Genomic DNA, 14,339 nt, shown 5'->3' with positions numbered 1-14,339 from the left:
TCCGCGAGTCCGCGCGCAGTGGCGCTCAGACCCGCACGGCGACCGAACGCCATGCCGATGCCGCGCTAACCTGTGCTAGTGACAAGCTGTCAAGTGTCAACATGTGGCTCTATGGAACGTGTGTCCTCGCCAGCGTCCTGCTGGTGACCGTGCGCTCGCAGGTATTCACCATTGTTTTATTTACATTCCTGGCCCTGCCGATTGAGGCAATACTTCATTATCAATAGTCCGCTCTATGTGTCAGAGCCGTATTATTGCCGTGCAAGATTTTTGAACTTTGATGCTGTTTTATTATCTGACGATTTATACGAGTTACACAACACAAAATTCTGTGTTGTTAAACTAGAAGTTATGTCTGTAAAAGTCGTTAAAATGTGTACTTACCTAACATAAATGTTACAACCCTTAAAATGTATTCTATAGTAGTACATCGTAAACTTGGGACAAACTTTTTACGATCTTTTATCGAGAACAATAATAATCCTGTTAATATATTTTATTACCCTTATCACATAATATACTTCTTGTTGTTTTAATGGATCTAATAAGAATCTAACTTACATTGATTAAAGTAGGTGAAGGCGATCCAGAAGTAATTAATTAGGATAGTTAAGATAAATATGAATACATTAACACTGAAAATTAAAGAGAGAAAGCTCCTATTTACCAGAGCGTTTAGCGTAACCGCAGGCCGCAGGTTTTTATAAATTATCACCACAATGACTTCATACCATTATCACCAATACGACCTTGTTCCAATAACAAGTATTTTTTATGTGTGTCTCTGTATACTCGTACATCAATATGTTATTCAAATGTTGTGATAACATTAACATGCTCTATGAATAAAACATTTTACCTTAGATATTACTCCAACAAAGCATACCAGCGGTCTTTCTCAATAGCTGCTGGTCATTTTAAGGGACCTTGTCATTTTCTGAATTTATATTTATATATACCTAACTATTATGACTTTCGTGGCATTATTACTATGTGCAAGAAACCGACTGTGCAAGCTTACAACAAGCATACAAAGACATTTCTTATTGTAAGATTTGCCAGCTTCTTTTCATGATTTTATTGTTACAAAGATCACGAATAGATAATGCGGTAATAGTTTTATTTTCATGAGCTCGGATGCTCGGCATTGCTCGTATGTTAATAAGGTAGGAAGGCTGATCAGCTGCGGCTGAATAAATATCCGTACATAATTTATACGCCTCCACACCGCATTGTTTAATATTCGTCCTTTGGGGACCGGGCTTTGCAATATTCAATGCGAGAGGATCGGGGGATAGACTTGACGCTTGACAGAGTTACTTGAGCCTTTTCAGTATAAATCCATTGGTTTTTAAATCAAAATTCTTCATTTGTTATTTCTAGATATGCCTATACCACCCTATACATAGCGTAGCGTATCTGTAGGTACATGGATATAAACCTATGTTTTAAGGGAGATAATAACATAATAATAATATGTTTCCCAATAAGTAAACTGACGTATGGAGTAAGACCTCTTAAGCTTACTTACGTATTGCTTAATGATATAGGTAGATAAGTATTATGAAGGTATGTTCATTTTCTCATCATGATCAAAAGGCAAGTGGCACTACATCACTGTCAGATGGTTGTTGTCCATCAGTGTGTCGGTAAATTAGAGTTCTCAGAAAACTTAGCTAAAACGTACCCATATAAAGAATGATATTAAAAAGAAACAGTTATACATTTAAATAATTCTAACCGGTTTGTTGATCTGACTGAACGGATTAGATTTTCCCGAAACAAATGCTCGAAATGTTTTTGCAATGAAGTAGCCCTGCCCCCAAAAGGCTTATAAGGCTGGCGGTTGACGCCAATGCCATGCCAACACGGGCAGCAAGGCTACTCCTACGCATCCCACGCGCATTCAATACGATATTCAGATATCACAACTTCAAAAAATTTCAAGAATGTATAAAATCAATAGGTATAGAGATATTGAAAAACATGACAGCTATATTGAGAGAAAATTAATTTCTATTGAAATTCTTAGATTCCGTCGAAAGATATTAGGAATGGACTACAAAACTATCAGACGTGCACCTAAAGTAACTAGATTAGATACTTAATATCTGGGAGACCGAGCTTTGCTCGGAAAACATATAAAAACTCAAAAATTTGCGTTTCCCAAAGATAAGATCTAGATCGATTTTTTGCCCCCGAAAACCCCCATATAGCAAATTTCATCGAAATCGTTAATGAAATAATAAGAATTGCTCGTTTAAACTTTTAAAGGTATAAGTTAGTACCTACTTCTTAAAATGTTACACCTCGTAACCAAACATATTGTACAAAGGAAACAAGTTTACCAAGCAGAAAGAACACGTAATTTTATAACGAAATTTGCCGTTAATTCGGTAAACCTCCGCCGACATTATGGCAACGAAATACACATGCCATGTACCTATTTACTTACAATTACAATAAAAGCAAATAAGAAATATATATTCAAGGAATAGTCACGGAAATAGGTAACATAGTAGTATGACAAACCGTTCATTCATGGAAACATGGTGAGTCGAATTATTGAGTCACCGAGTAAATACGCAGCCTTAAGATATGACGCAAGGTGATACAAATCTGCCCTGCCCACGCCATACCGGGCTTCGTACCCGCTGTCAACTAGGACCTTTTGTGTGGAAAACTAAGATTGGCATGTTCTTATCTTTGTACGAAAATTCGTGTTCATTTTGGAGGGAGTAAGGTTAAAAGAAAAGGAAAAAAGTTCCTTAACGATTCTTTTCACGAGTGTTATACCATTATCGCTATTATGCCAGACGTTCTATTCAGGATTTTTTTCTTTCAGCGCGTCATTGCTTATATCCAGTTATATGCCTACATTTTAGAGTGAGTTTTTATCTTTGGATCACAATAAAATTCACACAAAAAAAATGTGTACCTAGACTTAAAAATTACCGTATTTGACTATTTGAAGTTAGCAAGTATAACATGTATATTGTTTGTCAGCGTGTGACCATGACGTGCTATTTATTCTATACGGACACGTATAACGCATAAACGAAATCTAAGAATTGACGTTCATATTTGATTTTAATCAAATTGCCAAAACATGACTTGCTGAGTTTCTACTTAACATTGTCATACGTCATTTATTTTTTGTTAATTATTGAAGTGCGATAAAAACGTGGTTTAGTTAGACGACTCGTTTACGATAGAGATCATCATACCGACGAACAAATAGATACCAAACATGATTAGATAGAGTTGATAGAATCTTGTCTGGCATGAATGACGGTTACCAAGTAGATGTTGTATACCGATTACTCTAAACTAAATCCTTTGACAAAATATCTCATCCTATACTTTTAGAAAAACTAGAGTTAGTCGAAGTGCATGGCGATCTCCTGCGGTGGGTTACCTCGTATCTGCGGGACCGATCTCAGGCTGTAGCTGTTAAGGGTTTCAGTTCTAGTTTTGTCCCTGTCAGTTCAGGCGTCCCTTAAGTATCTCATTTGGGGCCCTTGTTCTTTAATGTTTTTATAAATGACGTGACTTCCCACCTAAAATCTTCAACCTGCTTTTTATACGCCGACGATAAAAAGATACTGAAACTTGTTAAGAGCTTGTCAGGTCTTAAGTGATTGTCAAGCTTTACAGGAAGATTTAACCCGACTGCATGTATATTGTCAATTGAATCATTCGCACTTAAATATAAATAAGTGTAACAGAATTACGTTCAGTAGAAAAAAAAAAAAACTATTTACTACGACTACCATATAAACAATGTGCCATTATGTAGAGTTTCTAGCATTAAGGACTTAGGTATTCATTTGGATAGCAAGTTATTATTCTGCGACCACACTGAAAGCATAATAAATAGGACCTTTAGTTTACTTGGGTTCATCTTGAGAACTTGTAAAGAATTCAAAGAAGCTATCACCTTGCTGACACTCTTCAACTCACTAGTCAGGCCAATTCTGGAATATGGATCTACAGTTTGGAACCCTAACTATAAATGTTATATTCATAGTATTGAAAGAATTCAAAATAAGCTCATCAAACATTTAAAGTATAAAAACCTTCGGTGAACTCAATCGCTTAACCTGGATAAACTGGTGTCGCTTGAAAGCCAGCGCACATTAAAATAACAAATATTTTTGTATAAAGTATGTATTAAGAAATTTAATTGACTCCCCTTATTTGTTAAGTAGACTTAGCTTTAAAACTCCCCGCTTGAACTGACGACGTTGTGATAAATTATTCCATATTCCCTTTACTAAAAAGAAATATGTACAAATCAAACTCCTTTTTGATAAGAGCTTGTAGATTGAACAATGATATTTTTTCAAAAAATTATATATGTAATGACTTCTTGACTAAATTTAAACATCAAGTACTTTTGGTTTTAAATGAACAAACGAATTAAAGACACTGTAACTTTACATTTATATTGCATATTTAATGTATAAAAATAGTTATATCTCATTAATTTAAGCCCTTGTCCTAATTAGACTGTTGTTGTTAATTTTTAAAATCTAGTTATCCCGTATTTTGTTTTTCTTGAATGAGCTAGTAAGTGGTGGCAACTGTATTGGTTTATGAATTAAGTATGTATACTTAGACATTAGTTATAAGAAACATGTACCGTTTGTGTCCAAATAAACATTAAAACATGATATCGGTACCAAACAACAAAAACCTAACTGTAACTAAAACTGAATACCTACGGTCATTAAATTATTCTCACGTTGTATAGCAGACGCCCTAAGCTAGTTATTCCTATCGTTTGCCTCACTCTCCTTACACTAGCCAACATAAATGTGACCCCGAGATCCATGACAAAACCGCGCAGTCGCAGATAGCTCCTACACTGGTCCGCCTCAGGCGACTGCTCGGGGAGCAGATGGAATAAGTGCCCTGCACCTCTGCGCATGACATGACATCACATAACTTAATGACAAATGAAAGACATGGAACGAGCCGAGCGCTGCATACTTATGTTATATTCAAGGTACGAGTAGGTAAGTACCAACTGCGTAGAATTTACGGTATTAAAATCGATGACAAACTCCATACACATTCCGTGTAAATTTAACAGTTATGTCATAAATCTTGTTAAGTTATTGACGCGAGAATAGTTGTTTATCTTTATACGCACATGCAAATCTCCGCTAAATTAATTCTAAGTACTATTACTAGAACGAATAAAGGAAACGGAAATTATAACCATACTTTATAGCTTGAAAATGGTAATTAAGTTAACGTTTAACGTTACTTTAAACGTTAAGTTAGATGGATCAGTTTGTAATACTGTTTTAAATTTAAATAACATTAAGAGTTGTATAACATAAACGTAGTTATTAGTTAAGTCAATGGCAATAACGTAATCGTAATCTAGTCGCTCGGCCTCCGGCCGGCACCGCCAAGGTCGCATCTTCCTCTTTTACAACTTACCACTTCATACCAAATTATGGGCAAATAAGTTTTTCCTTAATTTTCTTAATTAAACGTTTTACTTAATTACTTTTGAAGGTTGATAAACGAGACAGTTGCGGATGTGAATGTGATTTATTAAACGAAATTGCTGAGATTATCATTCAAGGTTAAAACAATGTCGTAGGTTTTTAAAACTTAAGTGTAAGGTAGACTAGGTAAAAAGTACATACCTTTCTCGTAGACCGATTGTACCTATCGGAGTTTGATTTTTCAGTAAGTCAAGAGAATGTTATGGTCTAAGTGTACCTAAGTAATATTTAATATCAAAAAATAAATATATTAACAAGAGAAGTCAGAACAAGAGAGCACACATTTTATTTCGAATTGTTGTACATTATTCACGCAGTGAAATTCATTCAGATGATTGATTATCAAAAAACACCACCATAGACACTTGCCTACTCAAGCAAAAATGTTAATGCAAAACAAGAGGGCATATTCGATGTGTAATTGATAGCGCCTTTGGTTACGCATGCGCGATGGACGCAACGCTCTGATTGCGCCGGCGGCGATCGCGATAACACCTCGCGGAAGCTTCGCCTCGCCTTCCAAAGCGGCACAACAAAAGCGTACCTTATGTGATTCCTATCAAAACATTTTGCAACCTCTAAGGATGGAAACAAACTGCTTCTAAAATTGCAGTTCCTCGAAACGTATATTCCATCCAATTGCAATGGAGTTCCACGCGTAATGTGCTGCCGCTAGTGCCGCTGCAACTGCTTTTCAACTAGATATGTGAAAGATGGCCAAACGTGGAGTAAAGTTCAGGTTCGCCACTGGTAACCTAAGATATAACCTTAGATATATCTTCCGAACTGGAGAGTATCAAACGTACCAAGCAACGCAATTCAATACATGAGTACCGTATATGTATGATGAAAAACGAGTTTAGTTTAAGAAACCAATGAGGAAACCGTCCACTACAAATATTGTTCTTAAACATTAATCAACCGTCGCTAATCAACCGACGTATGTCTTACACAAATAGAAAGAGCGCGTTACTCAATATCTGCTAGATATTGAACAAAGCTTTTACAATGTAACTAAGTTATTCACGTCATACCATTTGAAAGATGTTTTGGTCGGTTATCTGATTTGCGGGCGTGTCTGTGACTTATTGTCTTCGGACACCATCTGATGTTACAAAAGGCTGTGAGATCCTTTACAGAAAACTAAGGCAGGATAGTATGACAAAAACAAGTTACGTTGTTGTCGATGACTTAAAAACAGTATATAAATGGATCTTATTTTATAAGATTGAAAACATTTTGAAACAGTAACATGATGGACTTTACAGTATGCATATTAATAAAGGTTGCCATAAAGTATAGGGAGTCATTTAAATTGTAACTTACAGCTCAGCCTCGGCTCACCCTCTGGACTCTGGTACAGATGTTGACGCTGTGAGCTAAAGTTTTGCAGAAAGGTTCAACTCTTAGTGTCATACGTCGCCTACGTTAGTATTTTTTTTCTTTGTTTATTGCTTCAATTGTGGTCAAACATATGAGTGCATAGCATATCATCATCATATCTATAATATTTTTTATTGCGGTTGTATGAATACCGCTTTTTGTACCTAAGTTAATGCTCCTATATGTAAAAGTAAGCAATAAAGATATTGACTGATTGAAGTTCGTGAACAATCATTATGCACGTGACATACTTGCAAATTTCCTCCATCGCAACATACAGACAGGATAAACTTTTGTTGCTCAAATGACACTTGAAGTCTCCTGGAAGACGTATGGCTGTACCGCCTTGTCATTATGTGCACACATCCGTGCGCGTGCGCCACCTACGTCGCTAATGTTCCATCATTGACCACTTCCTATTCGCAATCGGGGATTGCAGTCTAACAATACCTCGCTATTTCCGTGGGAAACACATTATGTGATCGAAACTGACAAATACGGAGTTGTTACTTTTTCATTAGCACACTTCAAGATCGCGATTCGCGGCCTACTGAGTGGATGTTCGTCGTTTTATAACATTATATTGACATTATTTCGGCATTAACCCTAATGCCTTGTCAAAGTTACTAAGTTGCAATGAAAACACCAGTATTTAACAATGAAACAGTCGGTTACTGATGATTCCTTTGGACCTCAAAACAAAACTGTATTTGGGTCAGGCACTTTAACAAAAGTTGCTTCCATGCAATTCGTAGAGATCCATTGAATATTGGAAATCAGAAAGATCGTCAAAACGATCCACGATGCAGACTTTGTTGACTTTTATTTTACCTTTTATAGTGTGTATTTTTAAATAATTATTACGTACCTACGCACCGGCAATCGATTTGTATGTAATGATCCGGGTCCTAAAAGTGACATAGGCTACATTGTAAACCATCCCCCTTAGAAAAGAGGTGATATTATAAGCCAATAAATAGTTTCCAAAGTTCTCAAAACTTTTTAAAAGTATATCAAAAGAAATTAAATTAACTTTTCTTAAGTAGCTGGTGCCAAAACCAGCATTTGATCCATTGTCTGCACCAATTAACTACCTACCCATGTTTAAACATAAGAGGCTATTAATATCGATCCTGTTACGGAAACAATCCCACGCCATAATAAGCATTTGAATCGTGAATATGTCCAAACAAGTTCTTCTGTATAATGGTTTAAAATTACGTCACGAGTCCCACATCACATACTGGGGTGACATTACAATCGCTTACCTAGCTCGTAGGAGTCGAAGGTGTGCTCTCCGACCATGCAAAGAGTCTGGACAACTTTTTACGCCGTTTTTTCCATAACCCTTAAAAGGAAATGTTTTCATAAGATGACGTTTAGAGTTTACTTTCATGTAAATGAAAGATGGTAGCACATTGACCTCCCATGGTAGCACACTAATCATGGTGAAAATGACGCAAAACGCTTGAAGATTCGCCCTCAAATTGTTGAATCCTTTATTATATGTATGTATGTTTACCACGACCGTAGTCGTTAGCGAATGTGTACTCTCACTACTAGTACACCTTGCTTGCACAAATAATATATGTAAATACAAGCTAAGTAGATGCACTGCGAGTATGTTTACGCAGTGGGTTAATATTGGCTCCGGCCGCGGTAAACTCATGGTAAGAGTACATGGTTCAAGCAGATCCGTACCGGTCCGGTGTACACGTCCGCTATATACGTACACGTACAGCGCTATGCATGTGCGATTCTCCTCCAGTATGAAAAAATACAGATCATGAGATCACATCACACTGGTTCGCTAGAGATCTCGACTAGCCCGTGCTCGCGCAACACGCGGCCCGGTAGAGTCGCCCACTGCCGCAACGAAGATATTGGGGCCGCCAGAACAGGTCGCAGCGCCCAGTTACATCAAAACGCAATGCCCGTCGCAAAATTAACTCACATTCGTATTTATATAACAGCTGCCAGCTTTACATAAATTTATCTTAAAATAGGCCACCACAAACCCTATTCAACCAAATTTCTAGTGGTTTTGTGAAAGTCTACTTAATCGTGGCACTTTTCGATTGATAAAAACATCAACGTACGATTTTCTCTAAAGCAGTATACGACCCTCTTTTTTCTAAAATAAGAGGGTCGTAGGGACTGGCATAGTTAAAAAAAAAAAAAAAAAAAAAAAACAAAAAACAAAAAAAGCAATACAGATTACTAACAGCAGCAGCAACGTTCGTAAAGTGCAAAGTGCAATGAACAAGAAGACCTGCGGCTGTATTTTTAGACATAAATCTCGTGCGTGCCCCATGCAACACAGCCTATATTAAAAGTTGCAATGATGTAATAACTGTTTATAATATGTACAGAAAGTATTTGCAAGAATACAACTCTACTTTACCAACTTAGGGACTAGAGCCCTTCTGAACATCCAATAAAATAATTACCGATAGAACTGTTGATGAGAGATCTGATGAACAGAACAGGTTACTGCATGCTACCTATATTCTTATAGGGCTATCAAATATGGAGTCAGCCAGGAAATGATCAGTGGGATCACCACCGGCTTGATAATCAAGCCGATTGGCAAGTACCTACTGTCGTTGGCACCCCTTAAAGAGGTTCTAGGTACATATATAGTGTTTTAATTTTAATATTTACTTTAACGGGACTTTAACGTTTTCTTTGCAATTAAAAGTACTTATCTACTACTTATGTACTACTATTGCTATTAGAATGTAATTGGTACCAGTATTTAACCAGACGCCAGCCTTTACCATTAAGTATCAAACACAGAAAACACAAGTTCTCTTAGATTTATTTTTATGACCCAACCCATTCCTTAAGAAGACTATAATGAAGCTTTTATTTCCCTGGATGACCATACCGTTGAATAGCCATAGGATTGCTATTAAGGGACTTAATGGAGTGTCATTGCCTTTTAAAAGTTTAGGACTTGAGGACGTGACAGACATAATTCAGGTACCTACTTACTTACTTACAAACTAGATGAAGCATACGACTTGCACTAATTGCTCAAAAAAATCATACATTTTACAACTACGCCATGAGCCGAACTGTTCAGCTATTTATTGTATTTTATATACTATCCCCGAAATTAGTTTTTTGGTGTCTTTTAAACTTGAAAGACACCAAAAAACACCGAACGCTGCGACTCGCGGCGTGCGTAGTAGGTACTTTATAAACCTGTGCCACTTAATGATAAATGCTGCTACAAATACAATAATGCGAAGTCTAATAGTAGGTAATCTCCAGATGCCGCAGACTCTGCAGAGCCTTAAAGCTCTTGTTTATTATAGCTATTTCAGCGCCAAGATAATTTAAACACTAAGAAAGACATTTAGACTTGGAAGCACTCCCAAAAGGGTATTTTAGAAGTTGTTTACGTTGTTCCTAGGTTATTTAATTAAGCAAATTTATCTGCTTTTGGTAATATTCCATCGTGGCAGTCAAAACTCGATTAAATAGACAAATGAACTAACTTACCTTCGCCAATTTCGAGCTCGAAATACCGTCAAAAGTTATTCGAAGCCAGTAATAAAATAAACGACTCCTTCTTAATTTAACTGTTCTGAGAATTGAGGATTTTGATTCAGAAAGCTTTAACGAAGGGATTTGCAAATTAGTTCCGCATTCAAGTATGCAAATGTTGCAAGGGTCGTTTCTCCGCGCCATTAATGCCACACGCGCCATTACGACCTAATAACATCTCTACTTTATAACATGGGGTACCTAATACTGAGCCTACGCCATGGTATCTACTGTACTTAGGAGATCACATATATCATATATAACTGTACTTAAACGTGGCTGCAAGCTGCAGAAGTCGATATAACGTTCCAAATTGACGATACGCTCTAACGCCTCTTCTGTCAATTAAAGACGTGTCAAAAATTCTATACCTCCCGACAGTTATTCATTATACCGTCAACAGCAATCATTTTCAGCATCTGACCCAAACAGTCATAAGGTATTTGATACTGTACTTATTCATTAATATCTTTGAACCTGTTGTATAACCCTTGCATTAATTCTCAGGGCAAAATAGTAATACAAGTCATGCGTTAATGCTCTACCAAAATCTCTCAATCAGAACAAACGGTTCAATATATACTTACTACATAGGTACCGCTTTCTGTCCATATACTTAAAATAATAATCATAATATGTTTCTAGTTTCAAAGAAACGGAATGAGTTCATCATTTTCTGTACCATTTGACAGTTATGATGATAATCTTTTTTTGTTTGCGATTCCAATTTTGAATTGTATCGTAGGAGAACCGTTAAGTCGATGGCGGCGCGTAAACGGCACCCGCAGTTGCGTTTGCTGCTCGTGTTATATCATTACATTACTATGCCGGTAATATGCTGTGCAATGCTCAATTCGTATCGGATGAGGATGATGGCTGTGGGAACCGTGAAACGGAGATTTACACTAATATACCCGTCCGTCGCGAGTAGAATAGGTATATTGAACACTAAGAAATAGCACGACAGCTATCAAAAGTAAAGATATCGCATAAAACGTTATAAAATAAAATAGTTAAATCTTTTTTAACGTAAAAAGTAACAAAATCAGTAAAACAAAGACGACATTGGCCGAGAAACAGATAGCGAAAACGAGATCATCGGATTGGATTCAACGCTCCTAATTTTTTAATTGAATACTTTTTGCGATTAAGAAATTAGCGGTATATCAATCGTGCGTACAGAGCGGCCTTCAACATTTCGGCTGACTATTGTTGTCACAACAGGTTCTGCGGCCGACGGACCGACCTACGATTAAATTTCAAGTGATTGCAATGCTGTAGGTTTAGTTGTGACTAATAAAATACTTGCCTAGAACCATGGCTTGGATATACATGAGTATAAGAACTGGATTTAGTAATTAAGTAGACAACTTAAATAACGCGTCATGTGTTCACATAAAAGTCAATCACCGGAAACATCCTTTAGGTTTAGGGCGTTCGCAACGTCGTGCGTGTGCACGGAACGGGCTAAGGGTAACATTCCATTTCTGACCGCAGCTGCACTACTGGTACTGAACGCGTCGCTGTTACTGTCAATTTCCATAGTAAAATGAACAGTAGTGCAGCTGCGGTTGGAAATGGACTGTCACCTTAACTGACGTGGGCCCGTGCGGCAGATTTTTCCTACGACTTCACCCGCGCGTGTGTGCTCGCTCCTTACACCCGCGCGACGTTGCGGACGTCCTACCCCTTAGACCTCGAGAATTCAATTGATTACTTTGCTTGGAATGCCTTGTTTCAATATTATATTTTCGTATATCCTGTTCACGTTAATTACAATTGAAAGTATACAAATCGCTATAAAAATAAACGAAGTATCTGTACAATAATGCCTTCCATTAGGGACATCAAGGAAATGAAAATTTCTTCGAAGGCATTGACGTTTTGCTGAGGCAAACATCAATTCTTTTTTTATCTGGGTACAGCTTTCTTTCTACATTTACGTATGCAGCTCTGTATGGTATAGATTTATATAACCCTACCCTAACTAAATACATGTTCCAGTATTGTATCTGCCCCATCTTTCGGTCGCTCGACCTGAGGCCCGGTGGTCGTCCGTTGACCTCGTTTGGCCTCTTCTTTGACAATTGCCAACGTACACTGCCACGACCTGCTGCGGTGCCTTCTAGATTATATACTTGTACAACAATAGCCCACAAAACTCGGCCTTAAATCGGTACATTGTATGACAAAGCGTAAAAAGTAGACCGGTATTATTATGAGCGGTAAAAAAGTATTTTGTCCAAAATTGGTCTTTTGAATAAATACAAGAACATTGTGGGCACAAAACGCAGGTTATAAATATTTAAATTAAAAAAATACTAAAATAGAACTTTACTTTCTTGGTTTAAAACGTCTACCCTACATACTGTTAATACGAAAGAACATTGTTGACTTTTATGTGAAATTCCTCACTCGTATTATGTCTACATACCTATCCAATAGGTAAGCCACAGCTGCAGCTATGTATCATAAGGCTATAAATACTCGTAGCAATCCGTTTTTTGTTTTATTTGTGTCTGGTTATAAAAACTGCTGATCTTGCTTGTAATGCACTTAATTTACCCCACTGGCTATCAAATAAATGGACCTCACGTACAACCTTTACAACCGTTCCGTAATTTTACAATCATGAGTATTCTGCCAATAATTACGTTTTGCCTCTACAATAGACTACTATCAAAATTGCGGACAAGGAGAAATATTTATGTTTCAAGTTAACCAAGGGATGAGAGGCCCCTTCAGCCGAGGTAGTTTAACACCAATTCAATATAGAACTATATTGAAATGGTGCCTTTCACCCGAATTAAGCACTATTTTTCATTCCGACTAAAAGAAAATCAAAATCAGTAATATATCTCTTAATTAGATACATTTTCGTGCAAATGCGAGTATTTTGTACTTACCTATCTATTTCACGAGTACCTAGCACAAGAAACAAATCCCGGGACGAATAAAGTTTTTCTTATTACATTTTACAAAAAAAACGCAATAGCAGCAAATAACAATACAAGTTGAATTTGTCTCTAATGTTTCGTTATCGACAAAATACGAGCAATATCTAGTCAATCATTTGTTACAATTACAAGTCAAGTTGTCTCACATGTTAAACGACATCGAAAGATAAGTTTTTTCGTGTTTTTGTCGGCGGAACTAATAGTCGGTCTTGGTAAACCACTTATTTGTATGACAATAGCAAAACTATACTGTGACATGATTTCATGGTAATTCGCTATCTCTGTCTAACAACGTCTAGTAGCATTTAAAGTCACTGTGAAACGTTTCCGTCCTTCAGGGCAATCAGAGGGCCTACCGCGAACCACGTTCGACGTGTTGGCTCTCTGTCGCACTTGTAAATTCGTACGTAAGTGTGACAGGAAGGCAACACGTCGAACGTGGTTCGCGGTAGGCCCTCAGTCACTACGATTTGGAATGAAAATCTTGCGTTTCTAAGTAGGTATGCTACTTTAAAATATTATTATATTACAGAATATTTATTATATTAGTAGATATACATTAAGTACAAACTTGTTCATGAAGTCGTTTTTTTTTTAATTTGCTTTCATTCCTGGATTGTATTTTACTTAGCGAAATTTATTCGGTAGGTATTTGTAATGTTAGAGAAAAAGCTTGTACTAAATTTTTCAATGTTACTGGTTTGTTCTAAGCAATACCTAAGTAACTGGTCACTAACTACTTTTATATATATTCAAAATATGTTTATTTCTGAAATAGGTATCTAACTGATATAACATAACTTAAATTGTATTAGGTAAATAGGCCATTCATCGAGCAAAGCCTGATTCCGAACAGATAAATCATACTAAGATCTCAAAACATCCGAAAATGCACGGTGTCAAAACTACAAATTATGAC

General features: G+C 36.8%; 1 protein-coding gene across 1 annotated transcript in view; it reads left to right on the top strand.

Moving 5' to 3' along the window:
• The window catches only part of LOC134650351 (uncharacterized), a 32,075-nt gene continuing 17,736 nt past the window's right edge, over positions 1-14,339 (top strand). Inside the window, exon 1 of the mRNA XM_063505313.1 lies at positions 1-161. Coding sequence (XP_063361383.1) covers positions 102-161 — 60 coding nt within the window. The 5' untranslated portion in view covers positions 1-101. The remainder of the gene's footprint in view (positions 162-14,339) is intronic.

The sequence above is a fragment of the Cydia amplana genome, chromosome 8 (assembly GCF_948474715.1).
Source record: "Cydia amplana chromosome 8, ilCydAmpl1.1, whole genome shotgun sequence".
NCBI classification, from domain to species: domain Eukaryota; kingdom Metazoa; phylum Arthropoda; class Insecta; order Lepidoptera; family Tortricidae; genus Cydia; species Cydia amplana.
The sequence above is the reverse complement of the archived record's forward strand: the minus strand, read 5'-3'. Positions and strand labels throughout refer to the sequence as shown.